Below are 13,215 nucleotides of genomic sequence, written 5' to 3' on the forward strand. Positions count from 1 at the left end.
GAAATGCTGAATCCAGATGCGAATCCACTGGCCGAATTTCCTCTGCCCCTCTACACATAGGAAGAGTAAATTCAGTACCTACATTATTCTGTGGATGTTCACTTACCACCAAAAGTCACAGAGTTTCTTCAAGGACATTTTAAACCGGGCTCTAAGTCTTCTCTCTCTCTGATATTTCCAACCTTTTTTAACTGGGGATCACACCAGTGGCCCCATTACCAATTCACATTGCAGTCACTTTTATAGGAATTTGTGGTTCACATATTTGTGATGAAAGTGATCACTGGGTGGGGAAGTGATGGAGCTCTGGGGTTTGAAATGCTTGTGTTTTTCAAACATACAGGATACGAAGAGTTAGAGGGAAGAACAGGTGTACATTTCATTATCCTACCCTCTGCCCTATTTCTTGTCCCTCTGAAAATTACATTTAGTTTAATCCATCTCAAATGTTCTCTTCTCAGCTCTTCCAGTATGACATGAAAATGATTCACGTGTGAAATCTGTGCTAAGCTAACATTATTTGCGTATTTTAATTTTGTAATAGGATGGCTCGACAGCTTTATTCAAAGCCGCCCACAAAGGCTACAGCGATGTAATAGAGGAATTACTAAAATTCTCCCCTAAGCTTGGAATTCTAAAGGTAGGTCTCAGAAAGCTATTCCAAGTAAACTCTTAAATACTGATTTATGATTGGAGGAGGAAGATTGGGGGATAAATTATAGAAGTCAGTCTAAGAGTTGGCGGTATAACATTTGTTTTTTCCTCGTTTGAAAAGGTCAATTATGATAAGAAAGCGCTCCTAGCAAAGTCAAGTTTATTTATGTTTCTCCTTAATTGTTGTTTAAGATTTAAGACTAAAAAAATATATAATTTGTTTTTTAAAACATATTCGATTGTTTGTATAATTTCCAGGTTTTCTGTATGGGAGTCAATAGACAGTGTAGACGGCCTACTAGAGCATTGTGGTGCATTATTGTCCCCTTGTCAGGCCTGAAAGCCTTTTGGTATTGCACATGCTATAAGTGAAAATGTTGGGTAGGATTCCCAGCAGGCAATGGTTTCTCGATCAGGTACGTAGAAAAGATGTTGCATGAACAGACTCTCTTTCATCTGACATACCTCTATTACCCTGGCACGCATTGTGGCAGTCGCATGTTTGCCACAAGCCGCCTAGGCCACATGTTTGACGCATCCTACCCAACTCTTGTCACATGGGAAACTCTACAACCAAAACTTCTTCCACGCAAACATGCAGGTCAACCTGTGATTGGTCCATCGTTTCTGCTCTACAACATCACACTGGTGTCAGTTGTGCTCAATAAATAACCATATGCAGAGGAAACACATGATTATAAGCAGACCTTTTGAGTCATTACAATTCACTGACTGGAGATCCTCATTTATCAAAAGTTGCAGAATGGGTCAAACCCTTTAACACATCAGGCCCTTAGTTTCGATTCTCGATTCAAAGCCCCCTATGCGGGGATGTTCCACCTGTACATAGGATCGATACATGTAACATTCCCAGCAGAGGTTTGGTATCATTTGTGCCATAGGAAAGAGTGTTCTGAACGAGCATTTAAACTCTCCAGACCGGTATTCCTTCTACTTATCTAATAAGCACATTCAGATGACATTAGCACAGTGTCCTGGTGCCTACATGATGCTTTGGATATGCAATATTCTACTACTGCTTCCTGATGAGTTTCTATTGAAAAGAGGATCCATCGTACCACATGTGCATTTAAATTTCACTTAGCAAAAAAAAAGGTGTTACAACTAAGGGAGTTATTATTGTCACAAGCTTGCTTTCCGTTTGCTTAATTTGTAATAGTGTTTGCCACTGCTCAGCAGGGCACTTGTCTTAGAGGGCCAGTAATAAATTAAAAAAGTATGTCATTCAAAAGTAGATCTGGGTTTTGAGTGTGCAGCTGACAAACAGGCCTATTTATAATATGCACTACGTGGGGTTTCTTTTGTCGTTTTTTTTCGTGCCTAGCACCACTGGCATCCACTACAGTTACTCCGACCTTTTCTGTGTGTCCGACCGCTGACTGCCGCTGACTGCCGATCGCCTGTAGCCTCCGCCTCTGCCTACACCTTTACACCTCTACGTCCGTCCATCCACTTCCGCTCAGCGTTCGCTCTGCAGTTTGCCCAGGAGTTGGTTGCAGCCGGAGGAAAACGCGGGAAACGGGAGAGAAAACGCGGAAAACGGGAGAGAAAACGCAGAGAAGTGCTGCGTGAGGCTGCACACACAGGTGAAAGCCGTGAAAAAAAGAGAAACAGCCTGTGACTTGGCTGCAACGTTGCTGTGCACTTGCAAAACGAACTTAAAACCGAATAATCAGCTAATTAAACCCGATTAAAAACTGAAGGGGAGCCCATAAACACAGGGAAAGAGGAGGACAGCAAAACGCTGGGAGCAGGGTGCTCCTGTATTCCTGTGCTCCAGGACTAACAGGTCTAAACGGGCTGAGGAGGCAGGCTCAAGGCACCTGGTAGGAGGCACCTGGGGAGGCAGACACACAGGGGTAAGTGGGGAGGTTATAAGGAGCGGAGGTGTGCTCTTTTTCTTTTTTTTCCCCTTTTTGCTAATTTCCTACGCCTGCAAGCTGAGACGCAGGTCGTTACTATAATTATATTATACTTCTACTGCTGCTCTGAAAACTACAACCCCAACGGAAGTAACCCTGAGGCCTATCGCTCAGTTGGGGCGATAAAATGTCAAGGACTGGGCTATAGGATAGCTGGTATTAGCCCATATTACTTTATAACACCCTAGAATACTGCCTACTTCGAAAACCGGGAGGTATATTAGAGAAGCGGCCAGTGAAATAGCAACAGGGGGAACACCTGGGAAAAAGCCCGAGGATGGTCGTAAAAAAAGGAAAGAAGCTGACAGAACTTAGCCTGAGGCCGCGTTTGAACGTAGCGGATGCTGAAAGTGTGGGCTCCCTGGAAGGCACCAGTGGGAGCATAGAGCCATCACCATCACCAGTGAAAGGAAAAGGGAAGGGGAAAGGAAAAGGTGCTAAAAAGCCGAAAGCATTGGCTAAACCCCATGGTAGAGCCATATCAAACCCAATCAAGGAATTTGTGGGGAGACATTTTAAAAAAGGAGTCACGTCAGCACAAGTGCACGAACTGGAACGTGAATTAGAACTGGAACTTGAACTCGAGGAGGAGCATGAGCAAGAGCAGGCAAAGGCCAAAACCAAACCAACATCTTTGTATGAGAACCTAGAAAGGGGAGAGATTGTATGCACCTCCTTACCAGTGGAGGAACACAGGTCTGACTCCCTAATCATGATCAACCACTCTTTACAGTTATTACTGGACCAGAGTGGCCTGCCATCACCCCGGCTGTCGTCATCGCCGCACGACCGCTTCTCCTATGACATGAAGAGAGGCTCCCTGGATAGTCAGGCTCCAGTGCCAGTGGTAGCGATGGAGAGAGCAACTGAAACCCCCCTAAGCAGTAGGACATGCGGGAGAAGAGGTGGAAATAAAAGCTCGCTAGAAACCCGAGATACCAGCTTCAACCAGGAAGAGGAATTTAATAAGACCCCGGAGTTAAACCCAGAATTAAATTGGGACCTCTCTACGCTGCATACCGCGTCTATGTTGGAGTTAATGTTGACCCTACAAAAAACCTTGAAAGGACTGCTTGAAGTAACTCTTTCAAATAATGCCGTTTTAAAAAATCAGAAAATGTATTTAGCAAAAATAGAGGGGGAGCTGCAGGGGATAAGATCTCATATGCCAGATATGGTAAGGCAAGTGCCTGACTGTGAGTCCCGACTTCAGGCACAGAGGGAGGGCAATGGAGCTCTAATTGGAATAGTCCACATGGCAAAGATGGTAGATAAAACCCCAAACCTAGACCCGGATATTCGTGGAAAAGGGCAGCCCCCGAATGATAAACAATCCAAAGAGAGCCAGCAGGTATACATATCAAAGTGGCCCATGAGGGTAATAAGGAGAGTAGAGCAGACCAGACGTAGTCAAACAAGTAGAGCAAGAGGCATAGGAAAAAAAGCAAAGGCAAGAAGAAAAGAGAGGCAAGCCACCGGGGTGGAACCGGGGTTGGAAAAGGAGTCATGTACGAAAGATAAGGAAAGAAAGGAACCGAACCCCAATAGGAACATACTTAGGGAAAAAAAACTAAAATGCCAGGTCAAATCTGTACCCCCACCAAAGATCATAAAAACCCTGTGGAACTTAGATAGTCTTAAACCCACAGCACAGCACAATGGGGTGGGGAAACTGGGAGGAAATCTGCAGACCTGGGTTACAAGGGAAGCACGCCCTGTTAGCCTACACAAATTAGCAGAGAAGGCCAAGAAAATGGAACCTCCATTAGTAAGTAGGACAAGGAGCGAGAAGAATGAGGACATGGGGCTGTACTTTAAGCAAATCCCAATAAGAGCAGGGGGGAAGAAGTTAGGAAAAAGGCTGCCCCTAAACAGATCACAACTGCTGCAAGGATTTGCCAAATGCCAGAACCTGAAAGCAATAGGAACAAACGACCTAAGGGTAGTGGGCTTCAGACAAGGAAGAGAAGGGAAGGAGGTCACAAGAATCACACTATACTCAAATCTAGTAAAAGATATGATCAAGAAAGCAGCAAAGGATCTCCAGAAGGAGGGAATTAGACTACTAGATGAGAATGAGGTGCATACAGAGGCATATGAGAAAGGCGGGAATGGAAGCAACTTCCTAAAAAATCACGCAGGGTTAGGAAAGAGACATGTCATGCTTTGCGATCCCGAGGATGAGGTTGGAGCACCGCTAGAAAACATTCAAATAGTAGCAAACAACTCAATTATTGACCATTGGTGGGGAAATTGGAGCATTGAGTCTGGACAGGCAGGCCCCGCAGTAAAAATCATGGAAAAACAGGGGGAGGAAGGATGGCTAGATGACATCGAATAGGTAAATGGTCAACCACATAGTATAAGACTAGTCTCCTGGAACGTAAATGGGCTAGGTAATGAGGAAAAACAAAAAAGCATAAGAGAGCTGGGAGAAAGTACAGAGATTATATGTATGCAGGAGACCTGGCTATGTGGTGAGACCCCAACTTTCGATGGATTCTGCCAATTAAACCGATTAGCTATGAAGTGTAGATTTGGGCGACCTGCGGGTGGAATAATGAACCTGGTGTCAACAAAAATAATAAAAAAAGTAATTGAACTACCCGTGAAATGTAAATGGATGTTGGCCTGTAGAATACTGCTATCAGGATGCATAAAACTTAACACAGTCTTGATGGACGCGCCTGAAACCTGGTGGCAGCTGGTTCGCGGCTGCTGCGGTGCTTGTGGGCTCGCTTTGAAAAATTTTATTGCGTTGCAAATTTTAAACCTTCACTCTTGTTGTTTCCCTACCTGGCCGCTGCTGCTTCCTCGCTCCAACCACCGCTCCCCTAGCCCCGGTCCGGCACGGCTGAGTGCCGCTTGATCCGGAGGGCTGACGGGGTTGCGGCCGCCATCTTGGAGGGGCAGAGCATTCCCTAGGGTAGCGCTCCAGTCACCGCGCACCTAGGCTACAAAAGCGACGCCCCATGCGCATGCGCAGAGGACGCTCCTGAAACCTGGTGGCAGCTGGTTCGCGGCTGCTGCGGTGCTTGTGGGCTCGCTTTGAAAAATGTTATTGCGTTGCAAATTTTAAACCTTCACTCTTGTTGTTTCCCTACCTGGCCGCTGCTGCTTCCTCGCTCCAACCACCGCTCCCCTAGCCCCGGTCCGGCACTGCTGAGTGCTGCTTGATCCGGAGGGCTGACGGGGTTGCGGCCACCATCTTGGAGGGGCAGAGCATTCCCTAGGGTAGCGCTCCAGTCACCGCGCACCTAGGCTACAAAAGCGACGCCCCATGCGTACGCGCAGCGGACGCGCCTGAAACCTGGTGGCAGCTGGTTCGCGGCTGCTGCGGTGCTTGTGGGCTCGCTTTGAAAAATGTTATTGCGTTGCAAATTTTAAACCTTCACTCTTGTTGTTTCCCTACCTGGCCGCTGCTTCTTCCTCGCTCCAACCACCGCTCCCCTAGCCCCGGTCCGGCACGGCTAAGTGCCGCTTGATCCGGAGGGCTGACGGGGTTGCGGCCGCCATCTTGGAGGGGCAGAGCATTCCCTAGGGTAGCGCTCCAGTCACCGCGCACCTAGGCTACAAAAGCGACGCCCCATGCGCACGCGCAGCGGACGCGCCTGAAACCTGGTGGCAGCTGGTTCACGGCTGCTGTGGTGCTTGTGGGCTCGCTTTGAAAAATGTTATTGTGTTGCAAATTTTAAACCTTCACTCTTGTTGTTTCCCTACCTGGCCGCTGCTGCTTCCTCGCTCCAACCACCGCTCCCCTAGCCCCGGTCCGGCACGGCTGAGTGCCGCTTGATCCGGAGGGCTGACAGGGTTTGGCCGCCATCTTGGAGGGGCAGAGCATTCCCTAGGGTAGCGCTCCAGTCACCGCGCACCTAGGCTACAAAAGCGACGCCCCATGCGCACGCGCAGCGGACGCGCGCAGCGGGTGCGCCAGCGGCGCGCCAAAGGCAAGCCCATCTGCGCCCGTCCGCGGCCGCCCGGGGCAAGGGGCACCCCACTATGCCCAATTTTTTACTTATTCCTCAGAGGAACTTCATTGCTACCAAAGCCATGGAACCCTTAGTGCCGCTTCAGCGTCCACTATTTCCAACCTCGGTCTTGCCCGGCCCCATTCAGTTCCTTCCCCTGTATCCACTCTGTCCTCCCCCTCACCCCTGCCCCTCCCTTTATTAGAATCTGGCCAGCCTTCAAGGCCTGTGACGGCTATTTCGGCTTTCCTTTTAAGTCCAGATCAGCAGTGAAACACCAATTAGAACTTTTTGTGCTCCTGGATTCCCACAAACCCGATCTTCTATTTCTGACAGAAACTTGGTTCTGTCCAGATTCCCTTCCCAACATCCTCGCATCACTACCCTCCACTTACTATGCCTTGCGGGCCGATCGACCGCTGGGCAAGGCAGGTGGAGGTGTTGCTCTGATTGTCCGGTCGGACCTACATTTCCAAACTCTCTCCTCTCCGATCATCAAGGGAGCTGAGTGCTTAGTGATGCGATCTGCCTCTTTTCAGACCCCTATCACTTGTGTCCTTGTTTACCGCCCGCCACATCATACCCCTCATTTTTTGACTGAGTTTCAGGAATTACTTGCCACACTAGCAGTTAATAATTCCTCTGTGTTAGTTCTTGGCGATTTTAACTTCTGGCCATCTGACCCTGCGGAAGACGCAGCATCTAGGGACTTTACAGACCTCCTCTTTAGTCTAAACTTTACCTCCCACGTGTCCGCTCCTACTCATATTAAGGGTCCTGCCTTAGACCAAATTTGGTCACTGAACATCCTGGTCTCTCCCCTTACCATCACACCCTGCCTTTGGTCAGACCACATTTTGATTTCGTTCACCTTAGACCTCTACCGACCCAAGCGCCCTACCCTTCCTTGGAATGTCTGGGCCCGCAACTGGAACAAGGCTGACATTCCTGCCCTTTGCCTTTCCCTCCAAGGCTCCTACCCGGCCCTGGAGGAACTCTCCCCTTCTTCCCAGGCCACCGCTATCAATGTCTGGCTATCCAGGTCTTGCAGTCAGGTGGCTCCCTTGAAACGTGTTGCTGTGAAACGAGCCCATAATGTTAACAAATGGTTCGCCGACGAACTCAAGGGAAAGAAGTTAGCTGCCCGCCAGGCAGAACGCGCATGGAGGCGTGCTTATTGCTCAATTCTAAAAGCTCACTATTCGTCTATGCTTAATGCATACAAATGCGCGATTCTTCTAGCCAAGGCTAATTATTTCTCTGACAAAATACTCTCAGCTGGAAATCAGTCTAGAGAAATTTTCTCTACCGTCCATGAGCTGGCCTTGTCAGACAGAACCTCCCTAAAACCTTCCCCTTCCCAAGCCCTCTGTGATTCCCTAAACAACTTCTTTGTCGAGAAAATTGCAGCTATTAAGGCCAACATACCCCTTCCTCCCCCTTTTCCCCCGGCCCCCGAACCCCCCCTAACAGGTTTCATCTAGATCACATCCCTCCACTGACCAGAGAAACGTTATCCTCTCTGGCGGTGCAAGTCAAATCAGGTTCCCCCTCTGATGTTTGCCCAGCGCCTATCCTGAGAGAAATCTTTCAGGCCTGCCCTACTCCTCCCTTGGTATTCCTGAACAATTCTCTCAGGAATGGTACAGTCCCTGAACTTCATAAAACAGCTATAATCATCCCCTTACTGAAAAAACCCGGCGCCGACCCTGCTTCCCTCACTAATTACCGCCCCATTTCCCTTCTCCCTTACCTGGGAAATAATTTGGAGTGTCACGTCGCCTCTGTCCTCAGTTCCTTTGTGGAGGACAGTGGTTACTTGGCCTCCTGTCAGGCTGGATTTCGCCCTCGCCACTCTACCGAGAGGGTTGTGGTCTCTGTCCTAGATAGCCTCAGGGAGGGAATGTATATGGGCCACTCCCAGGCTTTGGTCCTCTTAGATTTGTCCGCTGCCTTTGACACGGTTGATCATTCCATCCTCCTCACCCGTGTCAGGGCAGCGGGCATCAGTGGCCCCCCCCTGGCTTGCTTACCTCCTTCCTGAGGGACCGCACCCAGGCTGTCCATCTAGAAAGGTTCTCTGCTCCCCCACGTAAGGTGCAGTGTGGTGTCCCCCAAGGTTCCTCCCTTTCTCCTCTCCTATTCAACCTCTACATTCTTCCTCTTATTTCTGCTCTACAACAACTGGAGGTCACTATCTTCAATTACGCAGACAATCTCCAGTTGATCTTCAATCTTTCGCATTCTCCTGAATCTATCTATAATTTCCAATCAATAATGATTTTTATCAGGGACTGGATGAACTTCAACCACCTCAAACTCAACCCAGATAAAACTGAGCTGGTTTTGACGGGTGGTGCATCCAGTCCCTGGACCCCTATGTTTTGGCCCCCTTCACTTGGCCCCCCCCCCTCACCTTCTTACTCAGTTAAAACACTTGGGATCACGTTAAACCAAAATCTTACCTTGCACTCCCAGATCAGTGTGGTTGTATCTTCTTGCTTTTTCACTCTTCGTACTATCCGGAAAATCTCTAGATTCTTTTCCCCTTCTGCCCTCAAACTCATCATGATGGCAATGGTATTATCACGGCTGGACTATGGTAATATCTTGTATAACGGCGTTCCGGCTTATGCCCTCCGACGCCTACAGCTGGTTCAGAATCAAGCTGCCCGTCTCATCTATGGTCTCCCTAAACTCCACCATGCTACCCCAGTTTTGAAGAACTTACATTGGTTGCCCATTAGGGAGCGGGCCCTCTTCAAGCTTAGCTGTATCGCGTTCCAGGCCCGAGCTGGAACTGCCCCAGCCTTTATAAACTCGGCAATCTCCAGTTACATCCCGGTAAGAGAGCTCCGTTCCTCCTCCCAGTCCCTTCTCTCAGTCCCTCGCTTTAGGAAGAAGAGGATGGGGGGGGGGGCGAAATTTGCTGTCCTTTCCCCCATTTTTTGTAACTCCCTCCCCCCCACCATCCGATCCATCTCGCTCTACCCTGACTTTCGTAAGGCCCTAAAAACCCATCTTTTTCTACAAGCCTTCTCAGCTTAGCTCCTCACAGTTCCCACCCAGGTTCTAAAGTCCGTCAGCGCCAAGAAACCGCCAGGTATATGTGCGCTCTATAAGTGCTTTTAAATTCAAATTCAAATTATAAATGTGTATATGCAATGGGCTACCATGGATATGTATAGGGAGGAAATGGCTCTGTTTAAAGAGGATATGGACTTCCTTTGCGAGACATATTGTGAGGACATAATTATACTACTTGGTGATTTTAATCATAAATTGCACCCTAAGAATGTAGATTGTTGCTTCCAAGATATATTAGAGGTGTATGAAATATCTCAATCTACTTTCCCATCATGTATAATAGGAACAAAGGATAAGAAGTTGATGAATTATCTGGGTGCTAAAAATCTCTTCTGCTTAAATGGAAGAAGCGAGTTAGACTGTCCCGCAAAAAGAACCTTTAAAATTGGTGCTCAAACCTGCCCGATTGACTACATCTATCTGACTCCTTGGAACTTCCATAGATCCACTGGGTTTAGGATTATAAATAGAGAAGAAAGTGACCACAACATGTTAGTCTTAGAGTTCCCCGGTGTTCAACTAGCTCCTCGCTCAGTAGTTTTGGAACAACAGATGGAGTACCCCAGACGTTGTAAAACCAGGGTAACGGAAGAATATCTTTCAAGATTAACAAATTTACAACTAAATCTAGACCTTGAGACTGCGAGTGGACAAAATCTCGAGTGGTACACAAATAAAATCGGGGAGGTAGTCCAAATACTCAGTAAGGGACTAAAAGCTAGAAATGGTGGAAATAATAAAAACCAATCAGAGTAATAGAAAGAGGGGGAAAGTAACTGGTTGGTTTACAAGGGAATGCCAGGTGAAAAAAAGAGAAATCAGGAGGATGGCACGCCGTAACTCCCGTTACAGGGACCAGGACGGTAGAAAAGCATTAGTAGTCCTAAAAAGAGAGTATAATATGCTAATCAGGAAGGTTAAAAGAGAATTTAAAGAAGGGTCCTGGTTAAAACTACTTGAGGCAATAGAATCAAAGAACCTGCGCCAGTTCTGGAAACTAGTGCACTCAGCAGCAGACCGCCAGCCAGGGGCAATGAACTGCATAGTGGAGGAAACAGCCTGGGAGGAATATTTACAAGACTTGTATAGCCCGGGGACAGAGCGGGAGGAAAATCTGTACACAGATTGGAGCGGTCTGGTAATAGATATAAAACCCGACTTCTCAGTCACTGAGGTTAAAAAAACGCTAATGGGCTTGAACCTCACAAGAGCAGCCGGCCCTAATAACCTTCCAGCACAGATAATTAAAACATAACCTGACTGGTGGGCTAAATTCTTCGCTAACATGTTCCAAATTATTCTAGATACTGGGAAAATCCCTGAAAACTGGAAAGGGGCAATAATGCGGCCCATACATAAAAAAGGGGATGTGTATAGTCCAAAAAAATACAGATTCATTAATCTATTGGACATTGGGGAGAAGATCTTTGCTAAAATAGTGCTTGGCAAATTAAAAAACTGGGTAGAAGCTAACCAAATCATCCCGGTAGAACAGGGGGGATTTAAGGAAGGGCACTCCACGGTGGACCACTGCTATGCACTGTGGGCCTTAGCACGGAAGTCGATAGAACAAAGGGGGAGTATGTGGTGTTGCTTTGTTGACTTCCGTGCAGCCTTCGACTCTGTGGATCGGGGGAAACCTTGGGAGTGTCTGACTAAATACAATATACCACGGAATTTACTAGAAATATTAAAAGAACTACATAGAGGGAACTGGGCCCAAGTAATAAAAGACACCCAGGGGGCACTCACAAAGAAGGTAGACATAGGAAATGGGTTAAGACAGGGCTGCGTCCTGGCCCCGCTTCTTTTTTCTATCTTCCTAGCAGATTTACCAGCAGTATTGGAAGTGGAAAAAAGTGCCAGCCCCAGAATGAGTGGCAGAAAGATCTCATGCCTGCTGTATGCAGACGATTTGGTTATTACTGACCAGACTGAATTAGGGTTGCAGAGGAAATGAAATGTTTTTAATGAATACTGCAAGAATAAACTGTTAACCGTAAACATGGAAAAAACAAAGGTCATGTGCTTCGGGAAAGGGTCAAAGAGCTACTGTTGGTATCTGGATAAAACCAAACTAGAGATAGTAAAAGAATACAAATATCTGGGCCTACTGTTCGAGTCAAACCTAAAATGGAATAAACATATGGAAAACCAGAATGTAAAGGCATCAGCATCTATTTGTGGTTTGAAAAAATTTAATTAAAATGTTGGCGATATGTCACACAAACCTATGCTGGAAGCCTTTACAGCCATGTTCCCCCCACAAGTATTATACGGAGCAGAGGTACTCCTCTTTAGTGGGAAAGGCGACTGGGACCGGGAAGAAAGTAAGGCTTTAAAAATGCTTCTGTCCCTTCCTAAGTCGGCAATGGTGCAGGCGATAAGGCTTGAAACAGGAATGATAGGGTGGAATACCCAGGCCAAAATGCTAGTGGCCATGATTTTGGAAACACCAATCTGAGGGGGAAGACCAAAAGGTCTCACATTGGTGTAGCAAGGAGATCCGACAAAGTAGCCTAAGATGGGCAACCGAGGCAAAAAAGAAAATAAAGGAGATAATGTGCTGCCTAAAGGTGGGGGGTACCCAAAACTCCTTAGAGGTTAATTTCACAAAAAGCTCTTTAAGAGCACAAGGAAGGGAACTTTCTAGAACACAAGACCTAATGTATGTAAGAAATAAAAAATCGGTCAATAATATGATAAAGGTATGGGAGCCTTGCCGAACCATGGATTTAGGTGGGACATCTTAAAAATGAGAATTGGTATAATCCCCTGGCGAATGGAGGGGAGAGTGATGAATGAAATGATGTACACTGATGGTATATGTAAATGTGGGCTAGGTACTAGGTGTGGAATAGAGCACATACTATTGGATTGTTTTAAGAGTATAGAATTGAGAAAACAGTTTTTGCGACCCTTATTTTTAAAGTATGATATTAGAGCAAGAGCAAAAGCAATTGATTTATTATTAAGAATGGAACATCTAGATATAGCAATTGCTCTTGGGTATTATTTGAAAGGTGTGAATGCTCTGGCTAGGGAAAACCGCAAGTAAGTTTAGCAAACCTTCCCTGTAATCTGTAATATATACCTAGGAATACCTGAAGGATAAATAAGGGTTGACGCAAATGCATACAGATTCAATATTTTACAGCAAATGGATAATGATTTGTTTCTCTGTTTCAGATTGTACATAAGTTTTTAAACTTTTCAAGATTTTAATGTTTTTCAGTATTGAAATCAAATGTCGAATAGAAGTAACAAGGTGGAGTGTATAGAAGGAACGGTTAGATTTTAATAGGGTTTGTATTCTCTGTTCTTAGCTGATTTTGTATAGGGTATGAATTTTTTCCGATCGTTTAAAGACTAAGGTCTAAATAAACAGAGTTCTTCTCTCTCTCTCTCTCTCTCTCTCGTGCCTAAAAAATGGATGTCTTTTGTGTAACGCAACTGGTGATAATGTAAAGCACTCTGATACCCAATACCTTCGGGTCAAGTTTGCGCTATATAAAACTCCGGAACAAAAATGTTGCCTCTTTTAGCTATTGAATGGAGATTTT

General features: G+C 46.4%; 1 protein-coding gene across 2 annotated transcripts in view; it reads left to right on the forward strand.

Annotated features, from left to right (window-relative positions):
* Nucleotides 1-13,215, forward strand: part of ANKRD29 (ankyrin repeat domain 29) — a 459,839-nt gene that overhangs the window by 377,734 nt on the left and 68,890 nt on the right. For both annotated transcript variants that reach the window (XM_078685682.1, XM_078685683.1), the window contains one exon: nucleotides 545-640. In XM_078685682.1, the coding sequence (XP_078541808.1) occupies nucleotides 545-640 (96 nt within the window). The remainder of the gene's footprint in view (nucleotides 1-544; nucleotides 641-13,215) is intronic.

This window comes from Lissotriton helveticus, chromosome 4_1 (genome assembly GCF_964261635.1).
Source record: "Lissotriton helveticus chromosome 4_1, aLisHel1.1, whole genome shotgun sequence".
Classification (NCBI taxonomy): domain Eukaryota; kingdom Metazoa; phylum Chordata; class Amphibia; order Caudata; family Salamandridae; genus Lissotriton; species Lissotriton helveticus.